Genomic DNA, 15,055 nt, shown 5'->3' with positions numbered 1-15,055 from the left:
CTTAATCAATATTAAGATCTGGTGACTTTGTTTGTGCAACATTTGGAGAATGATGTGACATAAGAATCCAATTTAAACATCAATAGTTTTACTTTTATTTTTGTATTTGTTGGTCAAATGTGTGGAGATTCAGTGGTGAAAACACACCCAAGAAAACAAGTCCAGCAAGCTTCATAGTTTCAGCCTCATTATGCGTGTCGGTTTGTGTCCTTTGGAATTATTACCGGGAGGCTGTACAGGAGTGGTGGGGCCATCGGGGCTGCAACAGTCAGAGGCTGTTTCTTCTGGGGACGATTTACGAGATGATTTCTAAACTGTATTTAGATCACATGAGCAGTCCTCAAATACTTCATTTGTAGCTCCAGATGAAGTGAGAACAATGAAATCATTTGAGAATCAAGTACACCATCATCTCTTCATTAGTGCATTAAGAATAAACAGATAATATATGGAAAGTGGAGCAGGTAACAAAGTTTAGGAAAGCTGTTTTTAGATTACTGTAACCAGAGCAAATTGCCCACAAAGCGGATCATGTAGATGTTTATCATATGTAGTTTTATAGATCTTTGACAGAAGAGCAAGGCCCTGTCATTCTGTATTCTGGCCGATACAAACCATATGGCAGATTAACAATTTGACAGAAAATAATATCTTTGAATCTCACTCAGGGGCCATAATATTAGGAACGCCGAAAAGATCTCATAGGATTACTGTCAATAAATGCATTAAAATAGATTTTTTTTTTAATTGGGGTTTACAATTTTCAATCAAATAATTTATACCTGTAAAAATGATCTAGCAGAGGTTTGAAAAAGAAAAATTGAGAGAACCTCTTTTTGAAGGAGCTCATTTGGCAGCATTTTATTTTCGTCCCAGACGTTTTCTTGATGAGCTGTTCTTCTGAGTTTCCAAGACATCCTCACTCAGTCCCACTCTTCCTCGTCTCTAAAAGGCTGGTCCTCTCGTGGCGGTTCTTGAAACCTGATGTTTGCCAGCATGTCCCTCATTGCCACCATGAGGCGATTCACTTCTTGGTTTAGCTCTTGTCCAGCCCGAGCCACCTCCATGTCACCCTCCTCCTCCTGCCTTGGCCCACCCTGATAAGGAAAGTTAAAAATATCAATCAAACCAGCAATCTGACATTTCTGATACCGTCACATATTGAGTTTTAAAAGATGGTCTGAGTGTATGACAAATTGAGTTATTTAATTGATGGTAGGGTTGTATTTTTTCCAAGTGTTTAGATAGTTTTCTATTTATAAAGCAACAAATAAAACCTACCAGTCTATGACATTATCTTGAAACAACCGTGTCCCTTTCCTTGCCATAAGTAGATCATCCAAATCAGAATCAATTTTAGATGACAAGCTTCAGGCCATTCTGATGATAACAATAAACATATATACGTCTATACAGAGCTGGTGCTCTGAGGGAGTAATCCATATGTAAAAGATCAGCACGCTGTCAAATACAACAGTGCCTTTGATTCGTTGTCGAGTTCGGACAGCACACAATGATTCTTCTTCTCGTGGGAGCGAGCAGAAAATAAGTGAGAAGCAATAAAGCGATGAAATAAATGCAAACTATCCGCCATTATACAACGATAATGCATTGTTTGGAGTGACAAATGTCCACATTTCTAAATACAAGATACTAAAAGGCACAATTTAGAATAGTGTGTGTTCCTTGTGCCAGTGTAGATTTCAATCCCAATTCCATGACAGGTTTACCTGGAGGTTGAAGTTTGGCAGAAGGGAACGGAAAAACAGCGACAGCGTGCTCTCATTGGATGCTCCAACATGTCGTCTACATGCAGGCAGAGAAACTAGCATTAAAAAACATGACAAAAAAAAGCATGACTTGCGTTGGTCGCAAAAGCAACAAAGGGGAGGTAGGACATTACCTCTCTGGTCTGGTGTACGAGATCACAGAATCCACTGGCGGGAGGGGGTCAAATCCCATCATGGGTTGAGTCGTCACCTCCTGAGGTGGCGCAAAGAGCATGGTCAATGTTGTCTCCTGCAGTGGCAGGTCTCATTGAAACCATGAGTTAAAGAAAGGCGAACGTTAAGCGTTGAGGGTTAATGCTTGCAAGTTTCTTTAGAAATACTATAAATGCATTCTCAAATAAGCACAAACTTGTCTACTAAACACATTTACCAATAGAAATATGCATGTGATCTGTGTTGTTGTTTTTTCAGTGGAATGTAGTATATTCAAAGGAACCCAAGTATGAACAAAATACAGGCTTACGTGCAAAATTCATGCTCTTTCGTTTTTTATGACAAATTTGTCAATGCCAACCAACATTAAGTGCAAGCACTCAGTCATTTTATTCCTTAATCATAAAAAAATCATGCCTGCAGTTCAGCGCTGGACTTGTCCCCCGCCTCATTTTTTTCCTATTCAATATATAAAAACACTAGTTGTTTTGTATGAAAGCTTGTGCGTTGTACCAGAGGCAGACTGGACGTGGCTTCTTTGATCTCAGACAGCAGAACGTGGCGATGGATGTTCCGTGGAGCACTCTGGTATCTCTGCTTTCTTCTGCATGGCAGTGGTGACGGTAAATTGGTGTGGCCCAGTACGGTGAGGCAAATGCATTCATTTGAAACTACTGTTACTTTTGCTAATATGGGAAACTGGGACCTCTGAGTTGAATTCCGATTCGCCAAAACACTGGTAGAAATTCGTTCAAGTTCAGGAATTTTTTTCCAATGGAAAACATATTATTTAATGCAGGGTCACGTGTAGTATTGACTTAAGTAGAGCGGGAGATCTGCTAGGGATTGTTACTGCACAAGACGGTAATTCGAAATTTAGAATGACATGTTCAGGACAATTTGTGCCAATATCCTAATTTCATAGGTTCCGCCGCGCTATTATGTAAGCATGATCAGGAATTGGGAACATTCAACATGGAGTTTGAGAAAGATTAACACCGATTACATGGATTATTTACGCCTGTCATGAATGTGAATTTCAATCAGTAGAGCAACCAAGTTTTGGTCTCACTTGTTCTTGCAGTCCTCCACCAGTGGGTCATTTGCATCAATTCGACGTAGCGCTTCCTGCACACTCTCTTCCAACCAAAGCATGACTGCTGCTTCCCTCCACAGGTTGTACATCCTCCCCACATACAGAGCAGTCAGTTCAGCCAAGGCTGGCAGTTGTCTACAGAGAGCAAACGTTGATGTCACCAAGGGTCAAAGAATGACAATTAAAGTTGACCAGGACGATATAATCAGGCAAAGAAGTTTATATTACCCAATCTGACTGCTTGGGCCGAAGTACGCATGTGAGGTTACTGTGGCATCTGGCTGCACAGTGCATAGATCCAGTAAAGGCATTAAGACTGTGAAAATGAAAGAATATTTTTACACATCCCTGGACACAAATACTTGTTTCTCAGCATGGAGATGCTTGGGCAGTGTGGGATATCTGACCTGCAGGAAACATGATGAGCGCATCCTGTAGCATTTGGTCAGCTTTGCGTTTTACTCGATCACTTTCTTCAAGCTTCATTTCTTCCTGCTGACTGAGATGGAAATGGCAGAGCGCGGTGGAAAATGCAAAGTTTGGCAGCTGGGACAGATTTCTGTGCTCCTGAGACACAAACAGGCAATTATATCTAGCACTGTGTAGCACTGTCCATGAAAAATAAAAAATGAGGAAAATGTGGAATGTGTACGAATGCAATTTACCTCCCAGGCCTCATAAAGTTGAATAAGAGAGTCATACTGCCTGGAACGTAGCATCAGGAAATCAATAAGTAGCAGCATGCAAAGTGGGTCAGAGTCCGGGTCCAAACTAAGAATGAGAGGGGGGCACGAATCTTCAGAAATGTGGCATATTTGAATGCACACACTCACCCAGTTGCAAAGTCCTCAAAATCTCAATCTCTTAATATCACTTCATTCTGTTGACAAACTACTTCTTAAGATTAAAGCCATGTTAGTGTGTCAAACGACAGTGGACGCCCACTATTTGTGCTTCTACGTTTAGCATCAATTCAGTTTTGAGTTTTAACAAACTTCCTATGTAATCACTGTGTGTACATGCCACAATACACTGAACAGTGCGTGACAATATCATACATACTGTGGACAGTAAGTTGCAAGAAACCACTAAATGAATCATTTTCTGACCTTTCGTGCCACATTACAATGAAACCACAAATAAAGGAACATGTTCCCTCCCAAAATCTGAATAGGTGAATTTGCAAATGCTGAGCAAAGAGTCCGCCGTATAATTTTAGGTCTGGTATGCCAAACGGACTAAAAACAATTCTACATTTTCATGTGCCGTGTTTATTAAGTGGACACATTCATAAGAAAAATGCATGACTGTAGCTAGCATTTGGAAAGAAACATGTGTCTGGCCTTAGAAAACATTTTGCGTGACAATTCCCTACACAGAATTACACTCGTAAACCCATTACAAAATTATCTGTTCTTGAACATGAACATGTTTTCTTTTTTTCATTAGATGCTTGTGCTCTTTTCTCCTACCTCAGGATCAATTTGCAGTACTCTAAAGCTGTCCGGGGGCATCCTCTCTTCTCAAGGAACATCATGTGCTTGAAAAGAGCAAGATAAAATGCCCTAAAAGCAGAGTATTTTATCACTCAACTTCTCTGTTTTTCAATAGGTCATATTCAGGATAACATTTCAAATGAATAAAAACAACTAATTTGGTCAAGACAGAGAAAGTGTAAAAGTGATGCACACTAAGAGAACGTTCAAGTCTTTCCAACCTGTTTTCAGGTCTGAGGTAATCCAGTCTGCAGGCGCCAGAGGTCAGACTAAATACGGGGTGAAACGCACACTCAAAGCTGTACAAGGCCCTCTCTGGAATAAAATAAAAATCATTCAAATACATAATTTGTACAAACAACTTGGTATGATGTTGGTGTAGTATATGCTTGATTTTAATTTTGTTTTGCAAGATTTTCATCAGAGCTGGTGACAGCCCTTAGTCATTGAAGTATAGATTTTTCCAGCAATCATAACAGTAATTGCATAACAAATAGAAGTTACTGTGTCCACAATTTAATTACCACTCAAACTATGTCTGATGACAAACTCCTATAATGCTTTGCATCTGCATGTTTTTTAATTTTTTCTTATTTCTGATGCTGTTATTTTAGTCTTAAACTGTTAGATCCCGGTACAATATTTTTTATTATAACACAAATCTAGCGAGCAGAGAGCGCTGCTGTGGAACACCTATTGAATGATAAGGTAGAGGCACTGTAGGGACAAGTACAGTTAAATGACATCTTTCTTTTTTTGGATTAAACAGCCTCACCAATGAGGTCCCTGGCCATCTCCTGATCCTCTTGTATACGACAGACGTCAGAAAGTTGTAGCAAGGAATCAATGTGGTAGGGATTCAGCTGCAGCAGAGCCTAAGAAGAGACATCAGTAAATGATATGTACTTACAGTACAGCACAATGTGGGAGTTTATTTTTAATCACGGTTCTATGAATACTCAATACAAATTATAGTTGATACAAAATGATGAATCAAGAATTGATTAGGTTTAATTATGTTCACAATAATAAGCAAAGATCTTGGAAGAATGTTTTTTTTCAGTTTTAAAACTTGTTGGACTGACAATATACCGTACCTTAAACAATTAAAATAATAGCTTTAAATGAACTCTTCCATCATGTAAAAATAAAAAAATGTAGTTATTTGGAAAGTCAAGAGTACAGCAATAGTTTGGTTGTGTGACGAACGTGCACAATAGAATAATGTGCTTTTACCACAAGGTTGTTTGGATCCATAGACTCAACAGCATCCAAGAACTTGAACTGTACTTGTTGGTAGTCACGACTATGCTCAAAGGTGAAGTACTGAACACCATCTTTTGACTCAAGTAAGGTCATTGAGATTCCTGAAAAGATGTCATTTCAGGTTAATACAGAAGTATAAGCAGCACTCGAGTTACAACACATCCAACGCAGACAAAGCATAGTGAAATAAGGCTTACAATACATATATAATTAATTCCATGATGATCTAAAAAAAAAAAAAGATAAATATCACCAACAGCTACATGCAAGGCAAATTAAGAATAAAAAAGATGCTTGCAAGTGAAGCAATACTCGGTTTTACTTTTGCAACTTTACACGACATAAGGGCAGTGACTGTAATACCAAAAGAACACATTATTTAAACACATGAAAAAGATACAAACAAGCCTAACCTGGGCGACTGAATCGAGGCCAACTTTCCTTGGGACCGGTCATCCATGTATTTCGATGAAACTGTCGATTGCGTTGTCGCGGTCTGAAAACAAATGCCAGGATGATGACAAGGCATGACCCACAAAGAAGGTGTTAACACCACCAATCCATGCTTACCTCTGATCCCCCAAAACTGCTCGACTCCCAAAATATTTCTTTAGCTCCGTCTCTGGGTTCAGATTCCTGAAGACAAAAAGAGAGAAAACCAATCACATCATGTTGCTGTCATGCAGATAAGGTACCCAAACTATTGCAACTATCATACAAAGTACAACTCTCTCAATAAACATAAATGAATAACTCCCAATACACAGCACAATAATTTTTGTAAAGCAGATGAATACTGTCAAACTGGCATCTGGGCCCATGAACATGGTCCACCATCACCATCCTCACCTGTGCTCCACATGTAGAACAGGTCTTCTGTCACAGCCACCACAGTCATTTTGTAGAGTCAAACCATTGGACTGGCCCAGGTTTTCCAGCAATAAATCAATGTTGTCATCTGGTGATTGTTCTTGCTGACACAAGATAGAAGTCATTATGCGATACCTTTTAGGGGGCTTTCTGTTTTATGAAAATTCATCTAAGGTATGGTTTAAAGAAGATCATTTTGAAACAATTTCGGTTTACCTGTACAATTTCAGATTTAACTTTTGTCTTCTTTTTCTTCTTCTTTTTCTTAACACTGGACAAGGGCTGGGAATAACAAATGACAAATATGCAAAACAACATACACATAAACAAATGTACAGTAGAATAATTTCTCCCCAAAATAAAAATTACATCCAAGCTTCTGCATCGTGCTAAATACCTCATTCGACCCTCGACTGCAGTTTTCTTTGCTGTCATTGTTTCCCGTGTCACTTGTTTTGATTCCATCGAGTTTCTCTGGATCTTCATCAGCGGAGGCTTTTTCGGTATCACTTATCTGGAAAATAGTTTAATTGAAATCCTTTTAAAAAAAAGAAAAGGAGAAATCCCACAAAGGTTGGGCGGATAGGGTGTTTGCTGGAGCAAGGCGATGTTCTCAACAAGGAAGTGTCAGATGCTCACAATATTTTGAGCACCCATGAGCTGTCCTGCCTCAAGTCTCACCTCGTCACGCACGGAACAAATTTAAGGAAAAATGTTCTGATAACTCTGTATTAAAGGTTTATTGCAAGTGTTTTGTTATTCAAAATAATGTGTGGCTTCGTTTACTTTACTAACAGGCGCCAGATAGGCATTGCTAAACGCTTTAAGCTCACACAACAAGCGTACAATCTCTACAACGTGTAGATAGATAAACTATAATGTGCACAAACCATTCCCAAAACAGCACAGATGTCTTTACGATCCTTGCTTGTTTTTGACTTTCGATTACTGCCATTCCGACGTGACGCTGGACTGACACTGGTCGTGAGCAGCTGCTCTTCCTCACTTTCAGCTAGCTCATCGGGGCTATCTGCCAAAGTTAGCTCCTCGACGACAACCGCCTCCTGTGCTCGCTGTTTGCCTTTCAGCCTCCGCAAAGCCCTGGTAGACATTTTACACTGCTGACCACTAAATTTACGTGAACATACAATCTAAGTAAACTGCGCGGACTGCCATGTCGCACAAGTTTTCTTCTTTGTGTTTTTGTTTTGACAGTCTCAACCGTTTTTTTTGTACTCTACTGCCTCCAACAGGACAAATGGGGGAAAACGACGTAAACAGAAAACACGTGATGCTCTTAAATCAACAGGAGGTGGCAGTGTGGTAGCTCTCTCTCTCTCTCTGCTCTTATAATTCATTCCGCTTGCTATTTTTATTCATTCTGTGACCAAGTATAAACAATATAATAAAACAAAATAATAATAATAAAAACAGACTATAATAGGTTACCTTTTTTGTATGATCCAACATAATTGGGGTGCAACACTATGATGTCACGTACATGGATTTCTCATTTGCACTCATTTGTCCCGTTCAATAAAATGCTCAAAGTGCTCCCCCCTTCACTGCTGTAAAATAATTTAAACTGAAATAATGTTATTGCACAAGTGTGTACACCCGCTTGTAACTTGGGTGTGACTATGTTCAGAATTAACCAAGTCATTTTAAATGGAAGTCAGCAGACACTTTCCGCCATTGAAGAATACAAAATAAATTCCAGCCATTCAAATTGTCTTGGCATTTCGGTTGACGTTCATGAACTTCACCAGGAAGTTCAAGACTCCCTCGTTTCCACACAATCACACAAAAAAAAACCCTAATTGGGTTGTGCAACATGAGTGCACTGAACTTGTCCAACAACATACCCTGGAGGAACAAAGTGTTAATTTGACATTGTTTGCCAGGAATGTAATGTGAGGTCACAGATATGCTATGTCTGGAAAAGGACACAGGAAATATTAAAGAGGGGAAATGTCAACATTTTGAAATTCAGGGTGTTTGCAAAATGGGAAGCAGCAAACAACCTGTTTCAAAGGGGAAGTAAAACACATTAAAATGTAGACCTGACAAAAATAATCATTTATTCACATAAAGTAGAGAAAACTATAGTACAACATATTTTTTCAGTGAGTCAAAGTGTACAGACAAAATAAATGTCAAATTTACCCAAAACTGTTGAGGAATAAAACCGCATCGGTGTGTGCAATTGCAAGACAGTGGATGCAAAGCTCAAATAACTGAGACAGCGGGATCAGAAAACTTCAATCAAATGCACAAATATAAAATAAAAAATAACAGCGCTAATCAGCGTATCGGGACATTTTACCCCCTGACAAATAATATGACATTCGCACCCTTTGTTCGAACGGTGTTTACCAAAAGTGCATTAAACCTCTTAACATTTCTGCAAAACCACAGTGGAGAAAAGGAAACCAGTCAGGTTACTTTTCATCAATGACAGCCATGGGATTGTCATAGGCGGCACCTTCCAAGTCATCAACATTTTTCCTGCGCATCTCTGCTGGAGGTCTTGGTGGCGGGTTCTGAGGGGGATTCTTAATGCTTGGAGCTGCCCTCCTGACTTCCACTCTTGGTAGAATGGGTTCCCAGTGTTCTCCGTGGATGGCCGCCTTAAATAGCAAGAAATAGATTGAAAAAAGGAAGTAAGCAATCACCCCATTCTCCAAAATAAAATGTATAGTTCTTAATGTTGTGGACCACTTGCAAATGTAATTTTGAAAAGCAGAGCCACCAGGCACATGGTTGGCAATTGACACAAGGACCAAATGACTCTGTCACACCTCTTCCTTGTCTAATTTCAGGTGTGCTGAAATCTGCTCTTGAAATATTTCTCAAGACCTGTGCCATTTATGAAACAATCACTTCCTTGTAACCGTTTCCACCAACTTCCTGCATGGGCTGAATGAAACATGAAATATACTGACGCAATATTTTACTTACTGAGAGGTAGATGAGGCTGGCGATAGCGAGGCAAACGCACCCAAGGACAGTGGCAAGCATAAAACCAGCAGGAACAGACAGCCTGGAAAATAGACGGAGGTATTTATTTCGGTCAATGCGACAACACAATAGAAAAGACTGTTTGGAAGGAATGTTGTCGAGCATAGGAAATGGACTCAGATCTTCAACTCACGCTGCATGTAAAAAGGCTCTGACGTAGTAATTCCTTGTCAGCGGCCCAAAAGCTTTAACACACACAGTGAAACAATACTGTCCCCTGAGAACAAAAGATAAGGAGAGAATGAGCATTAACCAATCACTTCATCATGCCACCATGTTAATCTTAATTTAATTGATGCAATGGCATCACTTACTTTCGTTCCACACCAGTGCCTTTTGCTCTTCTGCTTCTCGGGTACTCCAGCAGACATATGAAGACGCCAGCGACGCTGCATAACGCTGTCAAGGCTTTCTTATCGGACAGGTTTGCGAACATGTGCTATTACATGGGAATTAACCCTCCTAAAATACTTTGTACACGCCACAGACATTTTTAAGAAGTAAACTAATGGGAAAGACAGAATATGAGCCAAAAAAGTCGTTGTTGTTTCTCTAAACTGATAACAGTAATAAATATGTTGTCATATTTCTGCCACAGCATAAATATTAATTACAGCGGTAAAGTAAGCAGCAAATGTAGATTGGTATAAGTGAAGAGGACATTACCGGCCTATGAAGTGGACATTTTCACAGAGACAATTTGAGTAAAATACCTTTAAGCGATTTGGGCAAAGGATACATAGCATAGGCAGCAAACTGCCACCCTCTGAACAGCCCTGCCACCCCCACAATGCCTCCAGTAAGGAGAACTGCAACAAGGAAGCAGGAAGATGCTTAGCACATTCAAGGTTGCCCATTGAACTTCAGAAAAAAACAAATAAATACTTGAGTAACAGTGACTTCAAAAATATATATTTCAGGATTGGAATCTAAATACTAATAGAATTTGTTTGGAAAACAGCTACAGAAAAAAGTGGCAACTCTTATCTTATCTTTATATGTACAAAAATATCAAATGAAAACCATTCTAAATTCAGCGTAAAAAGTGGCTGAACTTACTGAGTCCAGAGGCGAGAGCCTGCTCATTGGCCCACATAGCCCACTCGATCTTCCCCATGTTGCCTTCGGTGCACGTTCGAGGAGGAAATGTTTTCTCTGATGTGAAATGTGAGCGCAGGCAGCATTATGAGAAGTAAGGTCCGAACCTACCTGCGACACGCCCCCTTTGCGTCATTTCCGGTGCAAGCACGCAAAAATGTGGGTCAATGCATTCCTGCCTGTATTTTCTGTTCCCTTGAAAAGTCTTATTTTATTGAAACTAAAATAAATGGTTACCATTATTTTTTTATTAGTATATTGTGGTCTTCTACTATGAAAACAAGATAATGTTATCTTCCATGCTCTAAATTATTGTTGGTTAGAAATAAGTAGTCTGTCAAGATGTATTTCAATGGAAACCTGCCTTGTTAGCAAGCATCTTATTCAAAACATTTAACACAGAAAGCAGCATCTGTATGACACAGAGTAACAGTGTGGGCGATAGATTTGGACAGTCTTTAATGTAACTGTGAGACAATGTTTCCAATTACATACAAATACTATGCATATTGTACTATTACATGAAATTTTCTACGCATGACAACCGACAGAGATGCTAAAACAGCACAAATAAACCGATTTAATGGTTTATTTGTGAACATGAATGAGAAATGAAATGTTTTCAATCTGAAATAAGTCATTATCAATATTCAAAATTATGGTTCAGCAGCATATAAGAAGAGCACATAAAACAACTTAAAATGTAAAACAATGACAGGAGATATAATCAAAATTTCAATCTGACTCCATTGATTTGTAGTGATATACAGTATTAGTAACAGTTTTTATGTTTTACTCCAATGTCCCTGCCCAGTAAAAGATGTTTAACAGTGTTCTTCGGTAATCCATCAGGTCCAAGCAGATGCTGCGTGGAATCCTTCACAACACAAGGGCCTGGGCCAGGCTGAAACAAAAGAAACAAATTATAGAGTGCAGGACAGAATATATAGGAAAAGTGTGAATGTTTGTCACAAACTTGATAAAATAAATAAATAAATAAAAAAGTCACTTTATGTTATGTTGATAAACTGAATATGGTACATCCAATTACAATTAGCAATTAAAATTAGCATTAGTAAATGGGCTCAAGGGTACATTTTGTTTTGAAATGATGCACGTCAATGAGCAATAAGAGTGACATGGATGAGACTTAGGCATGCATGTACCTTAGTGCTGATAATGTAACTAATTCCTCTTGGTATGGGCTCCAAACCAATAGCCTGTTTCAACTCCTCAGGAAGATTTACATGAGGAACTGGAAGACCTTTTATGAACCTCGACACAAGGAAGTGATATTTGTGGACACGCCCCAAATGAGATACACGTAACATCACGCATGAACTTTTAAGGCAAAAATTATTCATTGGGGATCTAAATTACAATTGTCTACTCACTCGCTGCCATTGGTTTCTGGAGGGAAGAAATGTCGGACTGCTTGAACAAATTCAGGAATGTGCTGCTCTAACGTGAATATTACCGCATTGGGTCCTGCATCAAAAGTGTAAGCGACCTACAGGAAAACACATTTATGTTTTTTTATGAGAACTTGAAACTCACACACATTTTCACATCCTCATTAAACCATATCAGAAATACTGCTGCACAAATCAGAATAGCAACTATGAGGAAGTTAGCCGAGGGGGGGTTTTGTTAACAGCAACCATTTATATTATTTTTGATTTGCTTTCCTTTTGTTGAATTATTTCCAAGTTTGCATACTAAAACGATGAAACAACCATGCCGTCGCTCACCCTTGTCTGCCCGTAATGGCTGTTGTATCGATGCACCAAGTTGATGACCTGATGAGATACACTGTTGAGATAGAATATGGGGGGGTATGTGTCCAGGCAGGTGGCATGAAACTGGTTACTATCCTTCATGGTGAGTTCAGCAAATGCAGGAAAGTCTTTCCTGCGCACGGCTTTAATCATTTCAACCATGCGGCCTGGGACAACTGACTTGGCCCGATACTGCAAACACACAAGTTTTGGGGTCATTCAATCGCGCTCAAGAATCCAATCTGTTTTGTTTGAACAGTACGACATTCATCTTTTAAGCCATGTTTCCACCAAGTGCAAGTTCGGTTTAGCAAGTCCGGGACAGATCTGACACATCGGTAACCTTCACGACATTTTTCCTTTTCCCGCGAATTGCATCCAATTGAACTCTTTATTGCATGGTGGAAACCAAGCTTGAGAACATAACCGTGGGTTTGTGCCAAGGTTAAAAATAGTACCTTTAAGAGCCGACTTGTTTGCACACTAGTTTGCATGCCAGAAGTGCTGCCCACATGTTTCCGCTCAGCACTGGCCTGTCAAACAAATACGCAATTATAATAAACTGGCATAACTTGTACTGTTGCCCTGTTGTCATTTTAAGTCCCTCCCTTCTTCAACGTAGTGCAAAAAATCCAACATTCATACCACAAGTACAAGTATTCTCAGCTCAGGCCAATGAGTCTCTGGCTCCACCTGCTGGGCAAAACTATCCTTGCCGTCATTCTGATGTCCCATGAGCCACTGCACAAATCCGCCGTACATACTTCTGCACGCACTGCCAGAGCCTTGACGAGCCACCAAGGACAATTCCCCTTCTACACCGAACGCCTGGGCCAGTGTGTATACTGCACAACAGTGGGGAAACAGTGTGTAAGATGCTTTGAATATCATTGATGTTGAATGCCACACAGCAACCCACCTAAACAAGCAAATCCTGCAGCAGAGGAAGCAAGTCCAGCAGCGGTGGGGAAATTGTTGACGGAACAGATGTGAACTTTGTGAGATAAGCCTCTCGAGTCTAAACCGGGATCATCATCATTACGTCTTTTCCTTGCAAGACGGCGAACTACAGACACAGGACATTGAGACGTAAGAATCCTTCATTTCGTTAGGCTGTCGTTATGGCTAAGCAGAAAAGAAAGTCGTACTCTCTCTCAGACAGGACTGTAGTCTTGGATGGCTGATATCTTCCTCCTTGCCGTTGAGCCACAGTCGATCTTCTTCAAAAGACTTGCTGGTGGCCACTGTTGTGGTTGTCTTCAACTGAACAAGGGAAACACAAAACATAATAGCTCAACAAATGTACCTGTCCAAATAGTAGTGGTCAGTAGACTGAGAATCCACGTTAAAGTATGATTGTCTTTTTATGACAGGTGGTCTAATAAAAGTAAATAAAGTCTGTATGGGGAGTGAGGGGTTGAATAAAAATAAGTCACAATGTATGTTGTAATGGTATTTTGTGGGCGCACATCAACTTTTGATCGGCACTGGCAAATTTTGTTTATTGACTCTCACTAGTAACTTAGGTTCACCTGCACATTATAATTAATGTGTCTCAAGACAACCATAGAATAAAGTTTTGCCGACATCATTTACCTAAACAAAACTTTTACTGAAGGAATTTCCCCCCTAACAATCAACGATATATTATTTTATTTATGTTTACCTGATCTTGATGAAGCGTAACACTCAACGATGAGTTAATGGGTAGAATTAGGTCTTCATCTCTCTTCCCCCCTAAAAATACAACGTTATAAAATGCAATTATAGTCTAATGCAGTCACGGTTATTTTTAAAGTTGCTTGGGCGCGCAACAGAACAGACCTCTTGCAAAGGGGTCGATAAAGTCAGACAATTATTTCTCAGGTGAGCCATAGTGATACTTACAGTATTTAACGACTGCTATATTGACAGGGGCCGTGCACGTGTGTGTCTTCTCCATGTTGTCTTCGGGCATATTTCTACTTCTGTAGATTGGTAATGGTCAAATTCGTTCTAAATTTACAAATAAGATCTTACCCTTAGCAGCCACGTTAGCTAACATGACTGTCAACACTACAACAGTCTAAAGACACCACTGTCTTGTCTGTGATTGGCTGCTGTTGAACACATGGGTAAAGCCATAACCAATCAGAATTATGCCCTTGGTGCGAGCAGCCAATGAGAGATTATCTGACCACACTGGTGTGAAAACGGGCCATCAGACCATCCCACTTACTACTATTTATGAATTTTATGGTAAAATAGCACTGCTGGTGGCATCACAGTGCACAGATTTGGATTACTGTGCTACAAGTAACAAACTGGCTATAACACTTTGCCAACATTAGCATGACTTAAACATTTTATATACTCACATGAGCATGTTTAAGCAAGAGAAAACAATTGTCATTTAAAATTGAAATTTTAAAGGGCAAAGGTGAACTCAGTTGAGACTCATTCTTTAGAACCTTATGGCTTAGATGTTTGTATGCTGTGGTGCAAGAT

At 39.6% G+C, this 15,055-nt stretch overlaps 3 protein-coding genes and 1 long non-coding RNA gene across 4 annotated transcripts; 1 reads left to right on the top strand and 3 right to left on the bottom strand.

The window, feature by feature from the left end:
- Positions 1-71: 71 nt before the first annotated feature.
- On the bottom strand, positions 72-7,888 carry tcf25 (transcription factor 25 (basic helix-loop-helix)). Its single transcript, XM_049718668.1, has 18 exons — positions 7,562-7,888; positions 7,069-7,185; positions 6,888-6,953; positions 6,651-6,775; positions 6,372-6,437; positions 6,215-6,297; positions 5,772-5,902; positions 5,311-5,410; positions 4,757-4,850; positions 4,512-4,604; positions 3,705-3,810; positions 3,447-3,606; positions 3,268-3,355; positions 3,016-3,174; positions 2,457-2,547; positions 1,904-1,983; positions 1,731-1,806; positions 72-1,097 (listed from the first exon to the last, which is right to left on the bottom strand). Exons 1-18 carry the CDS (start codon positions 7,781-7,783, stop codon positions 924-926), a joined length of 2,031 nt encoding a protein of 676 aa, XP_049574625.1. The 5' UTR covers positions 7,784-7,888; the 3' UTR covers positions 72-923.
- Positions 7,889-8,729: 841 nt separating this feature from the next.
- cyba (cytochrome b-245, alpha polypeptide) lies at positions 8,730-10,919 on the bottom strand. The gene is made up of 6 exons (XM_049718369.1): positions 10,752-10,919; positions 10,432-10,501; positions 10,007-10,081; positions 9,826-9,909; positions 9,633-9,714; positions 8,730-9,301 (listed from the first exon to the last, which is right to left on the bottom strand). The coding sequence occupies exons 1-6, from the start codon at positions 10,807-10,809 to the stop codon at positions 9,113-9,115; spliced, it is 558 nt and encodes a 185-aa protein (XP_049574326.1). The 5' UTR covers positions 10,810-10,919; the 3' UTR covers positions 8,730-9,112.
- A 313-nt stretch (positions 10,920-11,232) lies between these two features.
- On the bottom strand, positions 11,233-14,653 carry mvda (mevalonate (diphospho) decarboxylase a). Its single transcript, XM_049718368.2, has 10 exons — positions 14,456-14,653; positions 14,235-14,305; positions 13,717-13,831; positions 13,488-13,634; positions 13,214-13,413; positions 13,027-13,101; positions 12,542-12,760; positions 12,185-12,300; positions 11,957-12,065; positions 11,233-11,694 (listed from the first exon to the last, which is right to left on the bottom strand). The coding sequence occupies exons 1-10, from the start codon at positions 14,523-14,525 to the stop codon at positions 11,563-11,565; spliced, it is 1,254 nt and encodes a 417-aa protein (XP_049574325.1). The 5' UTR covers positions 14,526-14,653; the 3' UTR covers positions 11,233-11,562.
- LOC125967360 (uncharacterized) lies at positions 13,511-14,008 on the top strand. Its single transcript, XR_007480711.1, has 2 exons — positions 13,511-13,657; positions 13,727-14,008. It is a non-coding gene; the product is annotated as an uncharacterized lncRNA (long non-coding RNA).
- Positions 14,654-15,055: the final 402 nt, after the last annotated feature.

This window comes from Syngnathus scovelli, chromosome 4 (assembly GCF_024217435.2).
Source record: "Syngnathus scovelli strain Florida chromosome 4, RoL_Ssco_1.2, whole genome shotgun sequence".
Taxonomy (NCBI): domain Eukaryota; kingdom Metazoa; phylum Chordata; class Actinopteri; order Syngnathiformes; family Syngnathidae; genus Syngnathus; species Syngnathus scovelli.
The sequence above is the reverse complement of the archived record's forward strand: the minus strand, read 5'-3'. Positions and strand labels throughout refer to the sequence as shown.